Raw genomic sequence first — 20,535 nt, forward strand, 5'->3', positions numbered from 1 at the left:
AGGAGTTCTGAAATCAACTTTGCCGCTACTCTCTATGGCATCCCTTACAGAAGTGAACAAGGAAGGCATCGTGGGGCTGTCACATGAATATGCATTCATGCACTTTGAACTCGGGTGACTACAGTTTCTGGACCAAAAAGGTACATTTAACCTAGCAGCAATGAACAATTGTCAGTATCCTTCCTTTAACTGTGCTTTGTAGGCCATATTTGTTAGCAGCTTCCTAGCACCCTCTACAGACAAAAGCTTGTGGATGTGTGTTATCAAACAGCCTGGTAGGTACCATAGGTTTTGATGGAACCAATAAGCTTGAAATGGTTGTGAAAATGTTATGAACTCTGGGGACTATGGTTTCTGGGCCAAAAAGGTACATTTAACCTAGCAGCAACAAACAATTGTCAGCATCCTTCCTTGAACTGTGCTTTGTAGGCCATATCCTACCTGCAACTCAAGTCTGAAGAGGTCTGTACCCACATTATGGCAGTTGTCCAGCTGTCCCCTTTCTTAGCAACCGAACTCTCGTGTTCATTCATGCTGCATATACATTTAGTATGTTTCCTTTTTGTTGTGGCATGAAAGGATTGGATAACCACAATATTTAAGATGACTACTGGCAGAGCACTCCAGTATTAAATTTAACAAGGACTTCATGACGTCTTAAATTACACAGCAGAAGTCAAACTGATTGAAGCACTATTGATTTTCTAATGTACCGGTGAAAAACGCAAGAACACACAATTTCAACAAAGACAGGCAATTTCCTTCAATTTGTTTACTGCACGGCAATGACATCTGAACAGCACGCACGAGCTGTTATAATTTGGTTAAAAAAAAAAGTTGCATGCATCTGCTCTGGTGTATGTATGTAGGGTATGCTGTATTGCTATTTCTAAAGAAAAAAACACTTTGACCAAAATGTGGCTTCCCTGGCTTAAGGAGAGCGAACCACTTTGCGGCTCTTCATCTATTTACAAACAAACACTCTATTACCATCAAGCAAAAAGCCAGGCTTGCTAACCAAGTGTACATATGTTTTACAAAGCTAGAATTTGCATGTTTCGATTGTAGTTTGTACTGCCTTGCAGTGGATATCTAATGGGGGAGGCAGTAAGTTACAACTGGTCGGCCCCACAGCTACAAATATAGCAACGACATACCAAACCCCCACAAAAATACTTATCATCGATGTGTGACCGCTTACAGAGTAAAGGATAAAAAATAATGATTTAGGCAACCAGCGCCAAGGCAACGACGAAATTGAGTCGTGTGTGTTGTCCATATTGGCCTTGAGGTCGAACCAACTTGCCCACCAGCACAAGTCTCAATCGAACAGTATGAAGCATGAGCGCTCAAATCTCGAAGCACAGGTATAACAGTAGAAATTTCAATTAATGACGGTGGCACCACCAAAGAACTATATGGATCTAGCGCCAGTGCAGTCAAACCAGACAGGCAGACGCTTTAAAACTCGGATCAACATTATGCTACTAGCCAGAGCCAAGTACTTGCGGGCAACACATGCGGCAACAGCCGTAGACACCCTATGGTAACAGCGGACCGCGTCCGTGAAAACCACATACATTCAGAACATAAATATCTGTAGTGCATTTCCATAAGCACAAGACAATTCACGAAAGCCAATAGTTTAAAATCCGGCTTAATGTGGAAGCAGACGGTGCCTGAAGTGGTCACCAGAAAAGCATCATCGCTATTGCTGGGAAAAAATGTGAACTTGCAGCGCAACTGTTTCCACACTCGTTTAAGGTTAATTTCAAAAGAAATGCTTTGCAAACCGGGAGGAGCAAAACAAACCTCTGAGATATTCTGAGGAGATAGCGAGCTTATGGTGGGCGCAGCCATCTTGCAAAATAGCATCAATGACAAAAACAAAATGTGGCAAATATAGCAACATTTAACTGTTCCAAAACATGCACGCAAAGTAGTGAATTATACTGTATTTTGTGTTATGACAAGTAAACAAAATAATTTGCAATGTGTCTAAAGGCACATGATTGTATGTGAACAGTAGCAGTAGTCAGGCAGTCAATAGGTAGCAGCGTAGCAACACAACGCAACCACAGCGACATTAGCAGCATGGCGCATTGTGGCGCAGCACCATGCGCAGCACGGTAAGAAACTTGTACACGGTGGTTTTGAATTCGGACATCATCAAAGTGGAGCCATAGAGCTTTCATCATCAGGAATGTTGTAAACTTCGGCAGTGGATCATGGTTCGGACCAGCGGACGGAGACCCGAGGACGACGAGCAGCGTAGGCGCGATGTGTTCCATGCAGTGATAACAAAGATGACCCTTCGTTTAGGACTCCATACGGGTGTTGTAGCTAGAACGCAGCTCAGGGCTTATTCCGAAGCACACGTCTCTGGCAAGGCTGTAAACAACCTAATATTTGAGACGGGGCCTGCTGTCATAAAAAGACTAGGATACTGCAGCTTTTTTCAGATGCCTGCGGCTGTTTCGTTGGTGATACTCTGACGATGCGCGAGTGCTGCCATGGCTTTGTGCAAACTTTCAAAAGCTGCATTTCAAAATGCGCGAAATAAGAGAGCTAGATAACGCAACCATGGTACATGCTCTCTAGGTAAGTATGAACTTCATGCTGCAAACTGAACTATAGCTCAATTATTCAGCAATCTTGATTCGAAGGTAATTGCGTGAAATGTAGGGACAAGGAAGAAATAATTAAGCCACCATCTTCCACAACTGCACAAATGTAACGAGCGCTCATATTTTGCAGTTTTGCATAACGTTCTCACAAGCAAGCTTCTTTCACCTCCCAGTTATGAGCATGCATTGTGTGCCCGTTATTGCTTCCAAAGCATTTTATAACACCAGTACAATTAGTCATACCTTGCTAACAGGTACACATTGATTCTAGACTCAAACTGCCTCATAAAAAGTTTCCTGTTATCAGAAATCTTGATGAAACAAAGATTAAATGCAGTGTCAAGCCAAGTTTGTAGCAGTCAGTTGTTCAGTTCTTTCATGTGCAATATCGTGGTTGACATTTCATGCAAATGACTTAACACCTTGACGTGCCTAGTGAGTTATGACAAAACATGGTATAGGTTACATTCTTATATCTTTACAGTGGAACTGTGTTTGTTAAATAAGTGTCTCGTCTCGCACATAATTGCTGTAGAATTGTTACTGAAAGGGCCCACGAAAAGCCATTTATTAAAAATAGAAAACGCGTGCAAGCAATCAGTACCTCTGCAATGCAAACATTTTCAAGCTACCTGCATTAGCACTGATCGTATCGGTGCAAAAAATTACTCTTGTCCCCATCAACTCAGCGCATGCCACCATGCCCTGTCCCGCCTGCCTGCCTGCATCACCTGGGAGTGTCCAGTTATTTTGTGCGCCCAGCAGACCACATCATTGAAGAGTGAGCGCATGAGAGGCGTCACCTTATTTGATTGCGAGCAGTTGCCAGGAGCACTTTTTAAACATTATCTGCAAAGCTTTGAAATTTGACTTGAGTGCTCAGAAAGACCACCTCCGTGAACTTCTTGCATTAGAATATTACCATTGAAGCACTCATCAGCTCAGCATGTTTATCAGCTTCAAGCAGGTAGGGTAACTTTATAGACTGTGACTGTACTAGCTTAATCAAGCAATTCTTGAAACTTTGTGAGGGGTGCGACGATACCTCTGAGCATGTCCATCTGCTTCATTCTTTTGCTTGCCTGTGCCCGCAATGAACATGAATTCTTTCCTGCTGAATGATAGTCATCAAGGACCTATGAAAATGCCTTTCTGGGCTGTGTTAAATGCTTCACAAATTTTTCTGATCGTCGTTGCATTTGCCACATATCAAAACCTACTTTCTCAAGCACTGACGCACATTCACCCCCATTTTTCATTGATATGCTAGGTCTCTAGGGCACCACTCACGTCACACTTGTTTATGTGTTCAACAGCACCACTTCCACACAGTATTAACATTACAGCGGGCCTGAAATAACAGACAATGTTTAGTTCGAGGTCATTTCCTTCTTGCATTAACTGGAATAGTCCTTTCCGCTTGCAAGGGTAACAATTTCTTTTTCCAACGGATGCCAAGCATTGCCCTTAAGTGGACTGATGAAGCTAAGACATTTGCAGGGGTCAAGTGGATTCAACTAGTGCAGGACCTGGTTAATTCGAGAAATATGGGAGAGACCTTTGTCCTACCTGGGCCTAGAAGCAGTGTGTCCTACTCAAGATCCAAGGGTCTTGGAGGGCTGGATTCCAATCTCACCCTCTTATCTCAAAGGCAAAGTCTGAGTTTGCAGCACTTGCCAAAGTGGCCATGCCGTATAGTCTTCTGCCATAAAGACAACCTGATACCCAGTAAGCGCCCGGCCATAACAGCTGCCAACTACTTTCTGACAAAGTTAAAGTGGAAAGACGGGCTAGTTGGTATTGGTATGACGACTGCGGGTACAAAAACACAGGACGAAGGAAGGAGACAGGCGCAGGATGAACGCTTCGTCCTGCATCCTTTAAAGCATTTGCCCTGCGTCTGTCTCCTTTCTTCTTCCTGTGTTTTTTGCACTGAGATGCATATTTTTTTCTGGCAATGGCATGTGATTTTTCGCTCATGATGCTGACACATTCCATAACGCTGACAGCAAATTTTCTGCAAAACACTGCAAAAATTTTGTTATGTTAAAAGTTTTACAGGCTTCCCACGCAAATTCAGTTGAGTGGTACCTTCTCGTGAATGCAGAATAAAGCGTGCTCGATGGCCGATTGGCCGCTGTTGCCTTTTCGTCCTACCAAAATGTTTGCTCACCTATGCCAATGTCAAAATGACATTGCGGAAAAGCGAGCCAGTTCCAAATCAAACAGTTTCATGGTGTAGCGCCTTCCCCTGGCTGCGCAAAGACTGCGGCCAAAGCATGGCCGCTGGAAAAATGAAAAAGGACGCCGGCTGGCAGTGGCACTTGAAACCACAGTTGGCTGGTCTGTTCTAGTCTAGATCCTTATCAGCTGTCTCGTCCTTCGCTCCCGAGGTCTTCAGCCTACAATGTATTCGGCCCCTGTTCCTTTTTGCATAATGCCAGCCTTGCCTCGAGCCCAAGTAGCATTTAGCTTCTGCGGCATTGTTTTGATATGATAGCTTAAAGACCGTTTTCCAGAAAATCCAGCAACAGCAGCAATATTGATGTGAGCGAAAAATCATGGGCATGCCTCTGGCAGGTAGCAGTTGGCAGGTGAGAAGCCGTGCACTGACTGGTCAGCAGGTTGTCTGTCGCCACGAAGCCACAAGACATGGCCGACTTGGACTCAAGCAGCTTCTTTGAGATGGAGGGGGAAATGAGAATCGGACCCACCGGAAGCCTTCTATACTGTAACAAGAATCTCCCATTGATAGCGCAAGCTACAACAGCGATGCATCATATCCTCATCGATCGGAGCAGCCAGCTGGGAGCCCCAACCGAGTGCCGTGCGCAGAGTGGAGTGGTTGGCAGCCATTGTCTCCCTCCTCACACAGAGCAGACAACTGACGTTACATGGCATCTCTTCTCTAGCTGCAACACAGCAGGCCCACACCTGTGTAGCCTAGACTAGTTGAACCTGTTATGCCCATTTAAAAGCTGCTCGAGTAATTCATCCGTACTAAACAGGCATGAAACAGATAACGAGTCAAGCACATTACTCCTATGCCATGCAGGCACGTTCTAGGTTGAAGCAGGTCTTTTTAGCTATGGCTTTTGGTGTTTCACGTAATGTGGTAGCTCACGAGTATAAGCTAATGAGTAGGTGTGGGATGATAGTGTCACAAATTCAGGAATTGGTGATTCAGCGAGTTGTAAAGTAATGAGGATCTGCAGGGGAAGCCATTAAAACTATCGCATTAGGGCTGATGTCTTCCAGGTTTTTTCTCATTTCTTGCGTTTTTTTTAAGGTTTGATTTTTTTTTTTATTTTTGAGGAAATATGCTAAAAGGAACCTATAAAGGTAATTATTGTCATTGTAATGCAGTACATTTCTAGGATTTTCTTTGTTGGTATTCAAGTCAAATTTTAAATGTCTCTGCATACCCCCTTTAATTTACAAATTTCTCAAAATTGCTTTTCGCAGTCTATTTGGACATCATCTCACGGCCTACTCTTAGCTGCCCCCTACTGACATAAACTTGGCCATCTGGGACCAAATGATGCAGGCGAAATGGGCCACAGTGGGGAATGGTTGTGACATTTTCTTTACTTTTCTCATCGGCATGTGTCGAGTTGAAGGGAAAGGAGGGGCATTATTTTTTACCTGCATCTGTGTAGTAAAGCCAGCTTAAGAATTTGTGTCATGGAAATGAGTGATGAAATACTAATCGTTAGTGCACCTTTTCTAGCCACAGCAAATACCTTTTCATTGTTCCTTTAATCGAGCTGAACTAGTTCGTTCATTATCACAAAAATGTATGCAGCTTTGCTTTCATCTATTTGTTCCTTCTTTGTTGTGGTTTCCATGCTGCAGTTTTATAACAACTTCATTCCTTTCGTGCACAGACAAGGGTAGGAAAATGAATGGCTCGTGACGACATGCATATGAAAAAAGCCAAAAGTGATTGAAATCAAGTAAAGCATATGGAAATTTTTATTATTGTTGTTTCACAGGATTTTCCATTGAATAATGGAAAATTATTACTGTAATCGTTTTTTACCTGAAAGATTACGGCGGAAGTAGGAGAGACGGCAACTATATGTAAATAGAGAGATCCAAAGCTACAGCAGTGGCTGTTAAACCTTGTTCGTCCCGAGTATACTAATTCGGTTGTGCATAGCTGAATATTGAGATTGCTCACAAGGGTCATCCCCAACCAATGCGGCAATAGGTCTAATACCACAAGTGCCACTTGGAATGCGATTGAGTGGTGAGAGTAACAGCTGTACCAAAACCCTTTAGTCCTCCTCTAGGAGCACCAAAGGGTTCTAGCCAGAGCCACTGTTAAAGGTATACTGCAGGGAATTTGCAACTTTCTCTGAAATCGCTGAAATTGCATTCGGGAGATACAGTTATCAAAAGCTGTTTTGTGCACTGCTTTGAGATTATTGTACTGGCAAGTTATATTTTGTAGAAGATGGCTGTAAAAGTGTGAACTTTCCTTAGAACTAGTGCTAGGTAGTTTTTAATGAGGAATTATATACAACTCTGAAAAGTTTTGTTAAGCAAAAGCTGTAAAGAACTGTATTAACACGATAAGTACAAACCATCTTCTCTTGGTCACGTGTCAGTGTATGTTGTGCCTCGAGGCTCCTGTATTGTGCTCTTTCTGTGATGGGTTCCTTGCGACATAGGCAAGTGGCTTTGCCTTATGAGTGACCTTAAAGCAACTCGCACTTCCTTTAGTTTTGCACTTGTACAATCAAGCACAAGAGACGAATTATAGGGTCATTCAGCACTACACATCTTGCATCTACAGTACACCTAATGTGGAAAGCCTGGGAGTGTTGCCAGCAATCTCTCTGTTATGCTTTTCTCACTCCGAATTTTTTTTTTATACTGTCCTCAACAGTTGAAAACGCAGCTGAGTTGATGCAGATAATTTTCGGATAATGATTGGGTTTGTCTGCACATTCACAAAGCATGCTTGGGTAGAAATACAGAAAAATACCGAGTTCTCACTATACACTAACTATCTTAAACGCAGTGGCGAACTGATTGTAATCTTCATTTATCGGAATTTGTTTTTGGCAGAATCACAAAGTGGCGGAAATATGTGTAGGTGGTTTCTTCACATTCACATTCAAGAGACTAACAGACCAAAATGTGTCATAAATTATGATGGAAATGGCAAGCTCTAGCCTTGCAATTGAGGACAGCAGTACAGGAAGCAAAAGGATTTATTTATCACTGAAAATCTCATCAAATGAGCTAGAGTGTTACATTGCTGTGAAACCTTGCCGTTACCGGTGCATCCCACCATATGGCCACATCTCGGTGAAGTATTAGAGTGCACATGATTTTTCTTTTTTTTCACGAGTGTTCATGTTCTATTTTAGTTTATGCACTCTCTGGCCATCACTCTGCTGATTATAAATGCTCCCTTCACTTCGCCAGTGAAGTGCATCTAGCTTCTGTCACTCAGTGGAACCACAATGTTTTGCATTTCTTGGCTGCAATGGCGACCACGGTCATTTAATGCTTGCATAGACTTAGGCGTTTGTCAAAGTGCCATAACGGCTGGGTGCGGGAACTTATATATATATATTATTCTCTTCTGTAAAAAAAAATGAATGTCTGGCAGCAAAGCTTTCTTTTTATATTAGCTTTCAATACATCCTTTTTGCCCGCCTGTGATTGACATTTTGCTCATTTATCATGGTTTCCAGCTTCTTCATACAAACAAAAGACATCAGTAACATCAACTGATGAAAATATTCTTGGTAAAAACTTTTCTACAGCATTTCTAACAAAAATTTCATGGAATGATTACCTTAGAAGTATGTTTTTCATTGTGCCGAAAAGATTAGGTGTTTAAACTTTTGTAAGGTGTGAGAAATGTACTCATTTTGCAAAGCCATTGTTGTTGCACGTTGCAGCCATAAAAAGTTTGCAATCTGCAGTTCTCGTAGGACGTAAATTCACTAAGGTGTAAACAAAAAAAAATGAGAGATATAATTAGCTGAGGAGGAAAAACTCGAAAGCCCATCATATTCTCCACTGTAGCCATAGAAAAAAGTCTAGCTCTTCTGCACGATGACACAGCTAGGCAGCTCCGAATGGCTTTATTAACCACTGGCTGTTTGTGTCACAGGAACACTTTTGTTCCTAATACAGTGTGCATTAAAAAACGTTTTGCTTTTTGTCCTGTAACTCATTACATGATGGAACTGAAAGAATTTACATTTAAAATAACGCTTAGAAATGAGCTCAGTCCTACTTCACACATTTTGATTCAGTTTTCACTGGTGGCAGCACGCTAACTGTGACTGGTGCATCTGTTGACTAAACTATCAGTGAACAGCAGTTGACGATTTAATTTATTCTAGGAAGCAGCTAGAAGTTCAATGGCACAAGGTTGGTACTGTGGGGGGCACGAGGTAAACCAGCAACTTTTGAAGTACAGACTGATGTACAGACGTCAGCAAGTCTGCCCGGAGTGCTCGAACACCAACCTGTCGCACAAAGAAAATAAAATTTTTGAGCAGGGGCCCAATTCTAGGAACAATGATGGCGCTATACTGAAGGTGCATAGGCGTACTACTTGCACTGACAGCTACACTTTACCACTAATAGAGCAGCCCAAACAAAATTTCACTTTGTTCGCTCCGCAGCACACCTCTCCAGCATTGTAGACGTGCCGACGACTGCACTAGTGGTGAAAGTGTGTTGCTATTGCTAGGGGGAAGGACTATACAACCAAGGCACAGCAGAAGCCAAATATTATAGTGATTGTGTTCAGCCATTTCGCTGCTAATATGTTATTATTATGCTATTATGAATCAAATCATATAAGAATACCCAAGTACAGATGCAGATCTGCTAAGCGAACTCTGAAGCAGATATCTCAATACCGGTAGCAACCCCAATGCTACCTATGAGTACGAAGGGGTTCCTAATGAAGACTTCGACAGAGAGATCGCGGAAGCGGAAATTTGGGCCGCAATTGGCCATTTACATACTACCTCTCAGCAATTAACGACTTAATGAATGAATATTGGAACAAAGGTGAACTTTCGCAGATGTGGAAACACGTGAAGGTTGTCTTTATTCCTAAACACAAAAAGAAACTAAGCATAGAGAAGTTAAGGCCCATCTCTCTTACGTCGTGCTTAGGTAAACTTATGGAACATGTTATTCTAAATAGGCTTTAGAACTACGCAGAAGAGAATGACCTTCTGCCCAGCTCAATGATTGGCTTCAAAACTCAACTCTCTACTCAGGACGTAATGCTTCAGTTGCATGCAGAAGTGATAGATCCCCCTAACGAAACCGGAACCAAAGCGATTTTTGCCTTGAATCTGGAAAAAGCCTTCGACAATGTCTCTCATGAAGCCATTCTCCAAACCCTCGCCAACATAAACGCAGGGAACAAAACCTTTAATTACATTCCTTCCTTTCTCTTGGGAAGGACTGCAGGCAGAGCTAAGTATCGCAGGACTTGCATCGGACAAAATAGCAATAGGAGACAGAGGAACCCCGCAAGGATCAGTCCTCTCTCCCTTCTTGTTCAACCTAGCAATGATAGGTCTGCCTCCCAAACTTGAAGAAATCCAAGATCTTCAACACTCCCTATATGCTGACGATGTCACCTTGTTGGTAGCAAAAGGTTTGGACGCTCACATAGAGGAAACGCTTCAAGAAGCAGTGAATGTAGTCCAGTCATACACTAACCAGATTGGGCTGAAATGCTCACAACATAAGTCTGAACTACTAGCAGTGAGAAGGAAAACGCAAAACAAAGTAGAGATAAAAGTCTGCCTGCACGGACTACCCATACCCACAGTTGATATTATTAGAGTGCTCGGGCTCTACATCCAGAGCAATAGGAAGAGCAATGTTACTATCAACAGGCTGGAAATGACTGTGCGATAAATCACTAGACTGATACACAGAGTAACGGCAAGAAAGAGGCTGACATTTGTCGTCTTATCCATGCCTTTGTACTAAGTCGATTCACATACTCTGTCCCTTATCTCCGCCTCATTCAATCTGACAAGGAGAAATTAGACACTCATTAGAAGCACCTACAAGGCTGGGCTAGGTCTACCCAGAAACACTGCAACCGAAAAACTTCTCTCACTTGGGATACACAACAATGTAGAGGAGCTGATTGCAGCTACAAAGACTAACAAACTCTAAAGCAGGCAGACAAATTCTCAACCGCATGAGAATTAATGCCGAACCACTAGCCAACCACTAGGACCACTACCAAGAGGAGCTGGCGACAAAATTATCTCCAAACCTGTGCCCAAAAACATGCATCTCTCCTTCCATGAAGGCAGGAGGAAAGCTAGAGCTAGGGCCCTAAACAGAAAATACCGAAATCACGATGGGGTGGTGCATACTGACGCCTTGGATTACTATATGGCTGACGGTGCCGTTGCTATCTTTGTAATTAAGCAGTACAGTAAGTAAATGCGTATCAGCTGCTTCGGTCAAAGTCCGCTACTCGGACCAGGAGGAAGAAGCCGCTATCGCTACAGCAGATGCGGACATAATTGTCACTGATTCAAAAACTGCCATACGTAACTTCTCGCGTAGCAGAATATCAAATACTGCCAGAAACAACCTCGCGGATATCAGACTCGACAGAGAAATAGAACTCACATGGACACCTGCCCACTCAGGGTACCGAGGCAATGAGGCTGCTCATCAACACGCTCGAGGTTTTGTCGGCCGAGCGGTGAGACCTAATGCCGAGGAACTTGAAATGGAAGAATTGCTCACATACAGCGACCTACAGCGACATACCCCTGCCAGCATTTTAGATCATCGGGACAGTTTGCCCATATGATAACAGTAGCAACTAGTGCAGCTCCCTCATGACTGCATGGGCAGCAAGAGCGCAAGTATGCTGCAAGGGAATACACTGTCAAGGTTAAAACATGCCAAAGTTAATACTTTTCTTGCTTCGTGCACACTGACTACAAATGAATTACTTCTCCTCTATGTGAAAACAGTAATAGACTTTGTTTCATGCATTTTGCCTCGCTTAACTAATCAGTATTAGACACATACCTTCACCAGACATTGCACTTCGGGCTGGTAGCAGAAATAAATGGATTAATATATTGTACCAATAAATTATTATTAAACTTTTACCACTTTGTTCGCAAGAAAAAAAAAAACATCTTTGCAAATGTGCGTAACATGCAAGGCTGATTTTGTTAATGCCCACATCACATTGACACAGATAAAGTAACATAGTGTGTACCAGTGAAAAAAGTGATTTCTAGTCTGTGTTTGTGCTAGGCTTTGTTTCTGCTGCTGTCTGCAATCAACAAACTACATTTCTAAGGATTGCATTTGCAAAAGAAAATAGTACTCATATTAAGACATGCTAGGCCGAGGACCTGGGTTCAGTTCCAGCCATAGTGGTCGTTACATATCAATGAAGGTGAAATGCAAGACACACTTGCAATGTCAGTGCACACGAAGAACCTCAAATCAATGGCATTAATGCAGAGCTGTCCACTATGACGTCTCTTATAGGCAGTTTTTCTATATCACTTATGGAAGTTAAACACCATATACCACACCGAAGGAGGAACAACACTTTCTTTACTGACCAAATAAGTGAAAAAGAAACGAAACTCGCGATTGCCCTGGCCTTTAACCCTGATGTTGAAGGAAAGAAAGTGTATTCAGAGGCAGCAGCTGGTGGTGGCAATTTCCACCTGAGCATGATATTCAATGAATGCTTGTTTTAATCTGAAAGTAAATCTCTAGAAGGAAAATTGTTGATGAAGGGCGACATCTGCAGGTTTTGTTGATGCTATATTGCCATTTATGACACTGTGAGCACCCTTTCACTCTTATCTACTACCCTGCGAAACTAAGAAGCAAACAAGATAGCTTTGAACAGTGCCACATTGCTGCAATACCTAAGCAACAGCTGCACGAGCTGTTTAAAGCCACTTGCAAAATACACAAATCATTTTCACTACATGCACGGCGGAAGGTGTTTGCACGCAGTAGAGGCACTCAGAAAAGTAATGTATCAGCTTTTGGGGTTGAAGCACAGCTACGGACGGTCACCATTTTTTTTTTTTTATGCATGCCTTTGCTTCACTGGACGGTTTAGGTGGGGTTCTCACCTAAATACAAGGCGTGCGATAGCATTTCGGAGCCGATTTGCATATGTTAACGATATGTAACACAAACCTGCGTCTGAGAGCCACGACGGGTTTCATGACGCGGTCGTGCGCCAGCGATTGAATACATGCACAAATAAACCGCATTTAACTGATTCGTGGCAAGACTAGCCACTAGAGCACTAGCCTCATGCAGTCTTTGGGGTAGTCTCGCGGCACATCACGCACGCACATCCAACGGCTAGCAGCAACGTTACTAGAACAAACTCTAGCAGTCAGCACAAGGGATCTTGCGGAAATACAAGGCTTGCGTTCCCTCATAAAATAGATCGCATTTCGGGACCGATTTGCATGTAAGCGGTATGTAACAAACCTGCGTCTGAGCCACGAAGGGCTTCGTGGAGCGGCCGTGCGCCAGCGATTGAATCAATGCACAAATCGCATTTAGTTCATCCGGGGCAAGACAAGACGACTAGCCTCATGCGGTCTTTGGAGAAGACTCGCGGCTCATGTATAGCACAAGAGCGCGCACACACATCCACGCAACAACGCGCATCGTACGCTGCCACATCAACACGAGCGCCGAGGCCCATGCCTGCCACATCAACACGAGCGCCGAGGCCCATGCCTTGAGTCGCTAGCGTGGAATGGGGGTGCCGGCCGCAGCTCGTAACAGCCAGCCGAAGGCCTCTTCTCCCTCTCCATCTTCGTTTTCCCCCTCGCGCCGCATCCGTTTGTTGGGATCGGATATACGCTCCCCGGGCCCCGCCGATCGAGCGGGGATTACTACCGCTCTTTGTTCTGTTTCTGTGCGGGTTGCTTGTTGGAACAGGGCCGGCTGGGGGCGAGGACTGGGGAAAACGGTCGTCTTTGGCGAACGCCTGGCATCCGGCGCCGTCCGTTTCATTCTGGGAGATGACGTGGGCTTAACTAATATATGGCTTGTAATCCTGGGGCTCACTCGCTCGGCGGCGGGAGAAGATATGAGGGCGGCACCGTTCATGGGGGCCCGGGAAAACTTTGTGCACCGAAGTAGACATGACGAAAGAGCTGGAATGCTTGCATGGGTTTGTGGGATCCTATCCCCCCCTTCCGCTTAGGATGCGGAAAGTTGCAGCATTCTATTTCCCCACCCTGGTATCCATCTCGGGGAGGTGTTCAACAAACAGTGGTGCCATAATTGCAGTCTTCCAACAATCAGACATATGTCATGACTGTATGTGATAGTATTTAAGTTCACATTAAGGCTCTGATTTTCAGGCATTGAGTCATTATGTAATTGAGGGTAGTCTATCAGAGGGTTGGCATCGCCCAAAACTTTGAAGCTTTCTTCGGAGTCTCTTTCTTGTTCGAGCCTGGCAAACATTGTGACAGTGCATGAAATAGGCGCTCACAGGTGTGACTATTTCTTTGGTGTCATGCAGAAAACTACTTTATCTCAGCGGGTCAATTTTAAAAATTGAACCAAAAATAATAATAATAATAATAATAATAATAATTGTTTCACAGGAAAGGGAAGGCACAGTATCTGTCACACTAGCTACTGTGGACACTTGAACCGCACCATAAAGGGAAAGCTACTGAGATAAAGTAACAGTAATAACTAGATAAAGACTTAAGTATTTTTGTTTGTGTGTGATAAAGTCTTTATTACCAAACAATACACACACACACGACAAACTCTTTCACTCAGCCTCATTAGAAAATTGCAAATGTCCCTTCCAATAATTTCGGCCCCACACCTCCTTCAGCCAAAAATGAAGGAGCACTGAAACTACGAATATATAGAGCGATTAAGTGATGCAAATTAAATTCTGTAGAAATAGCGCTAAACGAGTGTTCACTGGCACAGTATCCAAAGGAAGCTAGAAAACTTAACTTTATACCCGGTGCTGGAGGTTTGCACAGGCTGGAGCCTAGATTGGGCCTGGCCGTAGTCACCACAGGTTCGACTCCGACCCTACCGCAGCATTTCTAGTGACAGGCAAGGCCCGGTACCCTTTTGGCCGGCCCTGTGCCAGCCTGTTTGCTTTTCATGATGCAACTTTGCTAACAAACTGTAAACAAACATTTGCATAGCAGCTGGAAAAGTTGTAAGAAGTGGAACCGCGGGTTACTACGAGCAACAAGTGCCTGCTCGAACTAGGCACAGCACAAAAAAGAAAATGTGGTTTTAGAAATAGCACTGCATGGATGCCTTTCAAGTATCTGTTGAGGCAAAAATTTAGGAGGGAAATATTTAAAAACAACAGCTTTAGTGCAAGTGTAACCTGTTCTCCTGATTGAGTGCACTATGAGAGCATAGTTGTGGTCTCTGGGTTTGGTAAAGCTAGCTGGTCAGAGAAGCAGCCGATAAATGGGCATTTTGGCCTTGAGGTGCACACAGCTTCACTTACCTGACAAGGAGACTTAGTACAGAAGTGAGAAATGTGGAATCATCATTTTTCAAATAAGGAGAGAACTCCCTTTTAGCAGGGCTGGTGATTTTATAAAGCTCAAACCTTCTCCACATCCAAATAGAGAGATTCAAAATAGGATCAGAATAAGGGCACACATTTGCCATGTTCTTAAAGAAAGGAAAGTATGGTGATCCAGCCTTGTCCAGCATTGAAAGATGATGCGACTGCCACGGAAGGCATTGTCACGTACCAAGCACCGGAAAATGCGCTTTCGAAGAAGGAGCCATTCAAAATCGACATAGACACAATCCATCTCTGCAGTGCAGTCCTCCTGGAAAAATAATGGTTTGGGTGCACTTACAACACTAAAAACGCCTTGATCTGTAGTCTGTGGAGGCACAGCGGAAATACTCCAAAAATGCACGAATCAACCCGGTGGTATTTTAAGGAGGGTGAGACCATTGTTAGGATTATACTGGTGATGTGTGCAGCTAACTTTCACAGCTCGAGAAGGCTGCAGACATGGCTTTAGAGTATGGTGAAGGAGTAATACTTGTATGGTATGGTGGGGGCGTATGCATCCTCTAGAGATGTCTGTTATCATGTTTAATGTCCTTTAATGAGCTTTACTCATGCATAATTCAATTTGTGTATAATTTATAAAAGCAACTCTTACTGGTGAGAAGCTAAATCAGGCACTGATAAGGTACTTATCAGCATTATTGCATCAAGCTGTACCCACACCAAGGACATCCTGTCACAAGTCAGATGACTGCTGTAACTCGATGTGATGGACTGCAACGTGGAAGGGCAGGCGTAGTAAAGGGGTTGTGTTGGGTGCAAGGAAGTAAATGTGATTACATGAATACGGAATAGCTGACCTGGAAGAGACTTTTTTGGTGCACACTGTTATTTGCTGGCTGTGAAAGCATTGAGTACAAAGAGACAATTTTACGCACCGTGCAAAGGTGTAGGCTGATAGCCACTTATTTCCTGCTAGAAAAAAATAGCCGGCAAAAAAAAAAAAAAAAAAAAAAAAGAATTATAAAAATATATTTTCTATAGCCAGATTTTTACCCAAATTACAGCTCGGAAAATATCACCTGATTTTTATTCTCTGAATTGTGAATAAATAAATAAATAAAAATGAATTATACCTAGGCATCTGTAGGAAGCTCTGCAGCATTCTCAGAACCTTTGCTAACAGCAAGCTTTTAATCATTATGGCAGCATCACTGTGCCTTCCCCTAGCTCTAGTGCAAGTACTTGCAAGAAGTGGCTTTCGCCTCCTTTTGATAATATTAGCAGTGGTGCCTAGCCACAATACCCTTTCTTGTCCTTCATTACCCTACCAAGCTTTCACCGAACTATCTCGATGGACTGCTGTGCGCGTCTTGGACGAAGAAAGTGTCTGCGTGCTCTTCGCTGAAACTGGAAAACAAACTTCACTCACAAAAAGGCAGGACCAGAAGTTAGGTACTCCCAAAGCCTTCAGCAATTGGCTATACCTCATGAGCAGCTCCCTGGTGACGGGTGAAATCGTCTACAAATTCAGAGCTTGAGTCATGTGACGAGTGGCAGTGCTTTGCGGCCCTCAGCCTGTCGCGAATTGTTGCCTCTTGTGATTACCGCTTCTTTAATTCAGAGAGGTAATAAAGAAAGTGTTGATGGGTGGTATGATGTGGTGTGAAGAAAGGGTGGCATTGTTCTGTTGCTGGTGCAACGCCTTGTTCCCCTCCATACTTGGTGAAGTCTTTACGAAAGTGGGGGGGGGCTCTACTAGAAAAACCGTGCTGTTTTCATCTGTCTCTTCTGTATACTGTGAATCGCCGTGTCCTCACTTCATTTGGTGCCACGTTTGCATTTGTTCAGACTGAACGAGGTTTCACACCTTGTCATTATTTGCTTTATTTGGGTAAATGCATCAGGCTAAGGGAAGCTCATGTTTTCGAGCTTGGGCACATGAAGCTCTGTAACTGTTGCTGAGAGTGCTTCGTAACAGAGTAAATTTTTCGTGGCATGCACCCTAAAATGGAATCGAAATGCACAATCAACACTTTTGGTGTGAAAACAACTCCACAAGATGCGTATTTCACCTTCAAGTTGTGCATGCCCAGGCTGCGAAGAAATGTAGAATTTTTTTGTCCTGATTTTGGGGCCTTGGTAAACTTGACGCTGTTTGCTGCCCTATGGATCAAAACATCTGGGCAGCAAAATGTCCAGCTTGTTTAGTAGTGTACCACACTGGATACAAAATCAGAGATGAAAAAAGCCAGATCACCAGACTAAGAGCTTTTTTGTCCTTTACTTTGTACCTATAGGATAGCGCGTTAAAAAAAGTTCGAGCATGACAAGCCAGCTGGGTCCATCTGAATCTGGACAGCCATGTGGACCACATGTTGCCGGTTACACACATTTTGCATGATGTTCATGTTTCATCAGCTGTCATTTTGTACATGGCTGCAATGCCCTCAACACTTTGGGGAAGCAGTTACAGCTGTCGCTTCTTTTGATGCTTGGGCTCTCGGGCCTTGTGCATTATTTTCGCCGGGTTCAGCATTTATTGTGCTTACATTGCTTCAACAGTTCAAGTACTCTTAACTGATGTATGGATGTCTACAAAAGTTTTTGGAGTGTCGAAATCATAAAAGAAATTATTATTAGTATTTTTTTTTTTTTTTTTTTTCACTTCTAAGTGGTACAGCCAGGCACAGATGAATGCATTATGTTGGTTATGTAGGGAATTTCAAAACTCACTCTCAAGGATGAGTTTCTATGGCTGCATGCCGGCACTAACAACAATTGGACTTCATCCTCATTTTGGTGTGCCAGAAACTTTTGTGGACACTTGTACAACAGTCAACAAGAGTGTGCAATATGAGTGTGCTTAGCTGGTATTTCCATTAGTGACCAGAGCATCTGCTACCATGCTCACTATGAGTTGCAGGGCAGGTACAGTGAATCGGTTGAGGTTGCAGCTGTCTTCCAAATCAGTGCGCCACACGGAGCAATCAGCCTGCACAAATATTTAATGCAATTTTTATTTGTTTTGACTGCTGAAAATGCAAAAATTTTGAGCACCCCTCGTCCCGCAGTGCTACGAATAAGCTCCTACCATATCTGACACATTGCAACTTATGTTGAGCAGAACAGTAGTATTTCCTCACACTTACAGACATTGTAAGCAGCCAATTTGTGTGACAGAGTTCAAATAATTTTTTTTTGCACACCTGCATTCTGTAAGCCTGTTCTGCCAAGTGCGCGACCAGTTGCTGCAGTTTTTTTTAAGCCTTAGGAAGCCCACAGTTTATTATGAGCTGCTTCTCCTGACCTGCACCTCCTTTTGCCTCGCAGGTCTGCCCGACCCGTTCTGCAAGATCAGTGTGGATGGGTCAGGCCAGTGCCATTCGACGGATGCCTGCAAAAATACTCTGGATCCCAAGTGGAATCAGCACTACGACCTGTAAGCCAGTTTCCCAGAGGGGATTGATTGCTTTATCAATTTCATATTTTCACGGATCGCTTGTACTGGCGTCTGCTGGAGGATAGCTCTTAAAGCTCACCCCTGATTATGTTCATCCAAAGTGCCGCACTCTTACAATAATCGGTGCCTAATGTTAACCTCTCAATTATAGATCCTAATGTTATCCTCTCAATTATAGATCTATAATTGAGAGGATAGCATTAGGTAACAGAGGTGTAAACCGTCTTGAAGTCGTTTAGAAGTTTGTGCATTATGATGTATATTATTGCGTCAGGCTTTTCTTGACTCATTTTCCCGTGTAACAAAGAAACATTTCTCGTGATAGGAAAAGGGAATTGTTCTATGGTAAAAATTGATCTTTGAGAACTGTAGTGCTCAAACCCTTTTTATAGGTGATTGCTGTTCAGAGGAGCATGCACTTGACATTGCAATTGTTTAGCTCTACTGCTAGTGTTCAGGGTGCAATTTTATTGTGTTCTTGTGTAATAATTGCTGGTAATATTGATTTTTTCTTTAGGTACGCGTTAAGCACCTGGGGTAGACCGCAAAAGAACATGTAGACAGGTGAAATCCGCGCTTACCTTTCCCCAAATATGTTTTCAGACCCCCTCGAAGCTTTTTTTGCCTCAGCACTATAGCGCCATTGCTGCTGCTGGTCTCTTACTCCTCACAGCTCTGAATTTTCGAAATGTGTGCTGTGGGTACAAGAGTCGCATGTTCTGCAAAGTTGAAAGAATTGTAAATTTAGAGGTGAAGTCAGCATTGATTGATAGGTTAACCTTCCAAAATGTCATACGGCATTTCAACAGAAACGTAGCCCAGTTGAGACAGAAAATAGCCTAGACATCAAGTGATGAGGAATTCGTGACTGGCAAACTGTCCACTATAATAAAATATGATATATGATATGATGCAATGCGATACAATTCAATACAATACAATACAACATAACATAATATAATATACAGTTTTATTGGGCACTTTTGTAACTTTGAGTAGTCTTCAAGTGGAGTAGGGGAGTGAATGCCAGCACGAAAAGCAGGCCTCTCCCTTCGCAGCTGTGTTACTGCAAGCGATTTTCCCAGTCATGTTACATTGAAAAGGTACCTTTGTTGGGGCCTGATGTATAAAATTTCAATTCAATTGTCAGTGCCTTAGCTATTGAGTTAAAAAAAATAATGAAACAGCTTTTTTAAAAATACTAAAATCACTAGAAGGCAGGGAAGTGATTGCGAGCTGCCCAACTATTGTGACTGGTTTGATGAACAAATGACATGCTCAGGCATTGAGTTTGAGTTCCTGGAAGAATTCTCTTGAATAAGCATGCCTTTGATAACCGTACGGGCACCCTGCTTGTTTCTTTTCACATTGAATGCTTCAGAGTATGGGTGCCTTAGTCTGTGCTTGCCAACTATATGGCTCACCCATGCGCTGTTGCGTCTTCCTTGCCTAGGTACCTGAGCCGAACAGACTCCATCACAATCAGTGTCTGGAACCACAAGAAAGTGCAGAAGAAGCAAGGGGCTGGCTTTCTGGGATGTGTGCGCATTATGGCCAATGCCATCCAGCAACTCAAGGACACTGGCTGTGAGTGTGTCTCTTGTCTCTGTCAGCCTCCTTCACCGTCGGCTCCCCTTAGCCCTGCCACCCATCTTCACTTGGCTCCTGTGTCGTTTGTGATAGCTGTCACATTCTGAATTGCTGAAGCATGTACATTCATGTGTTGGTTTGGTTATCACTGCCTAGGCACATGTTTTTTTCTTCTTTTGGTAGTACCTTTCCAATATTGGGAACCAGGGGTTTACCTGTAAAGTTTAGAACTAGATTTTTTTTTCTAAACATTCCAGAGAGTACACCACATTACCAAAACAGCAGTCAAGCCATGA

The 20,535-nt window shown here is 43.2% G+C and overlaps 1 protein-coding gene across 2 annotated transcripts in view; it reads left to right on the forward strand.

Moving 5' to 3' along the window:
* The window catches only part of LOC146189094 (E3 ubiquitin-protein ligase SMURF2-like), a 138,714-nt gene that overhangs the window by 83,026 nt on the left and 35,153 nt on the right, over positions 1-20,535 (forward strand). For both annotated transcript variants that reach the window (XM_084604026.1, XM_084604027.1), the window contains exons 3-4: positions 18,520-18,628; positions 20,103-20,236. In XM_084604026.1, coding sequence (XP_084460152.1) covers positions 18,520-18,628; positions 20,103-20,236 — 243 coding nt within the window. The remainder of the gene's footprint in view (positions 1-18,519; positions 18,629-20,102; positions 20,237-20,535) is intronic.

The sequence above is a fragment of the Amblyomma maculatum genome, chromosome 5 (assembly GCF_055883805.1).
Source record: "Amblyomma maculatum isolate TAMU_Amacu chromosome 5, ASM5588380v1, whole genome shotgun sequence".
Lineage (NCBI taxonomy): Eukaryota > Metazoa > Arthropoda > Arachnida > Ixodida > Ixodidae > Amblyomma > Amblyomma maculatum.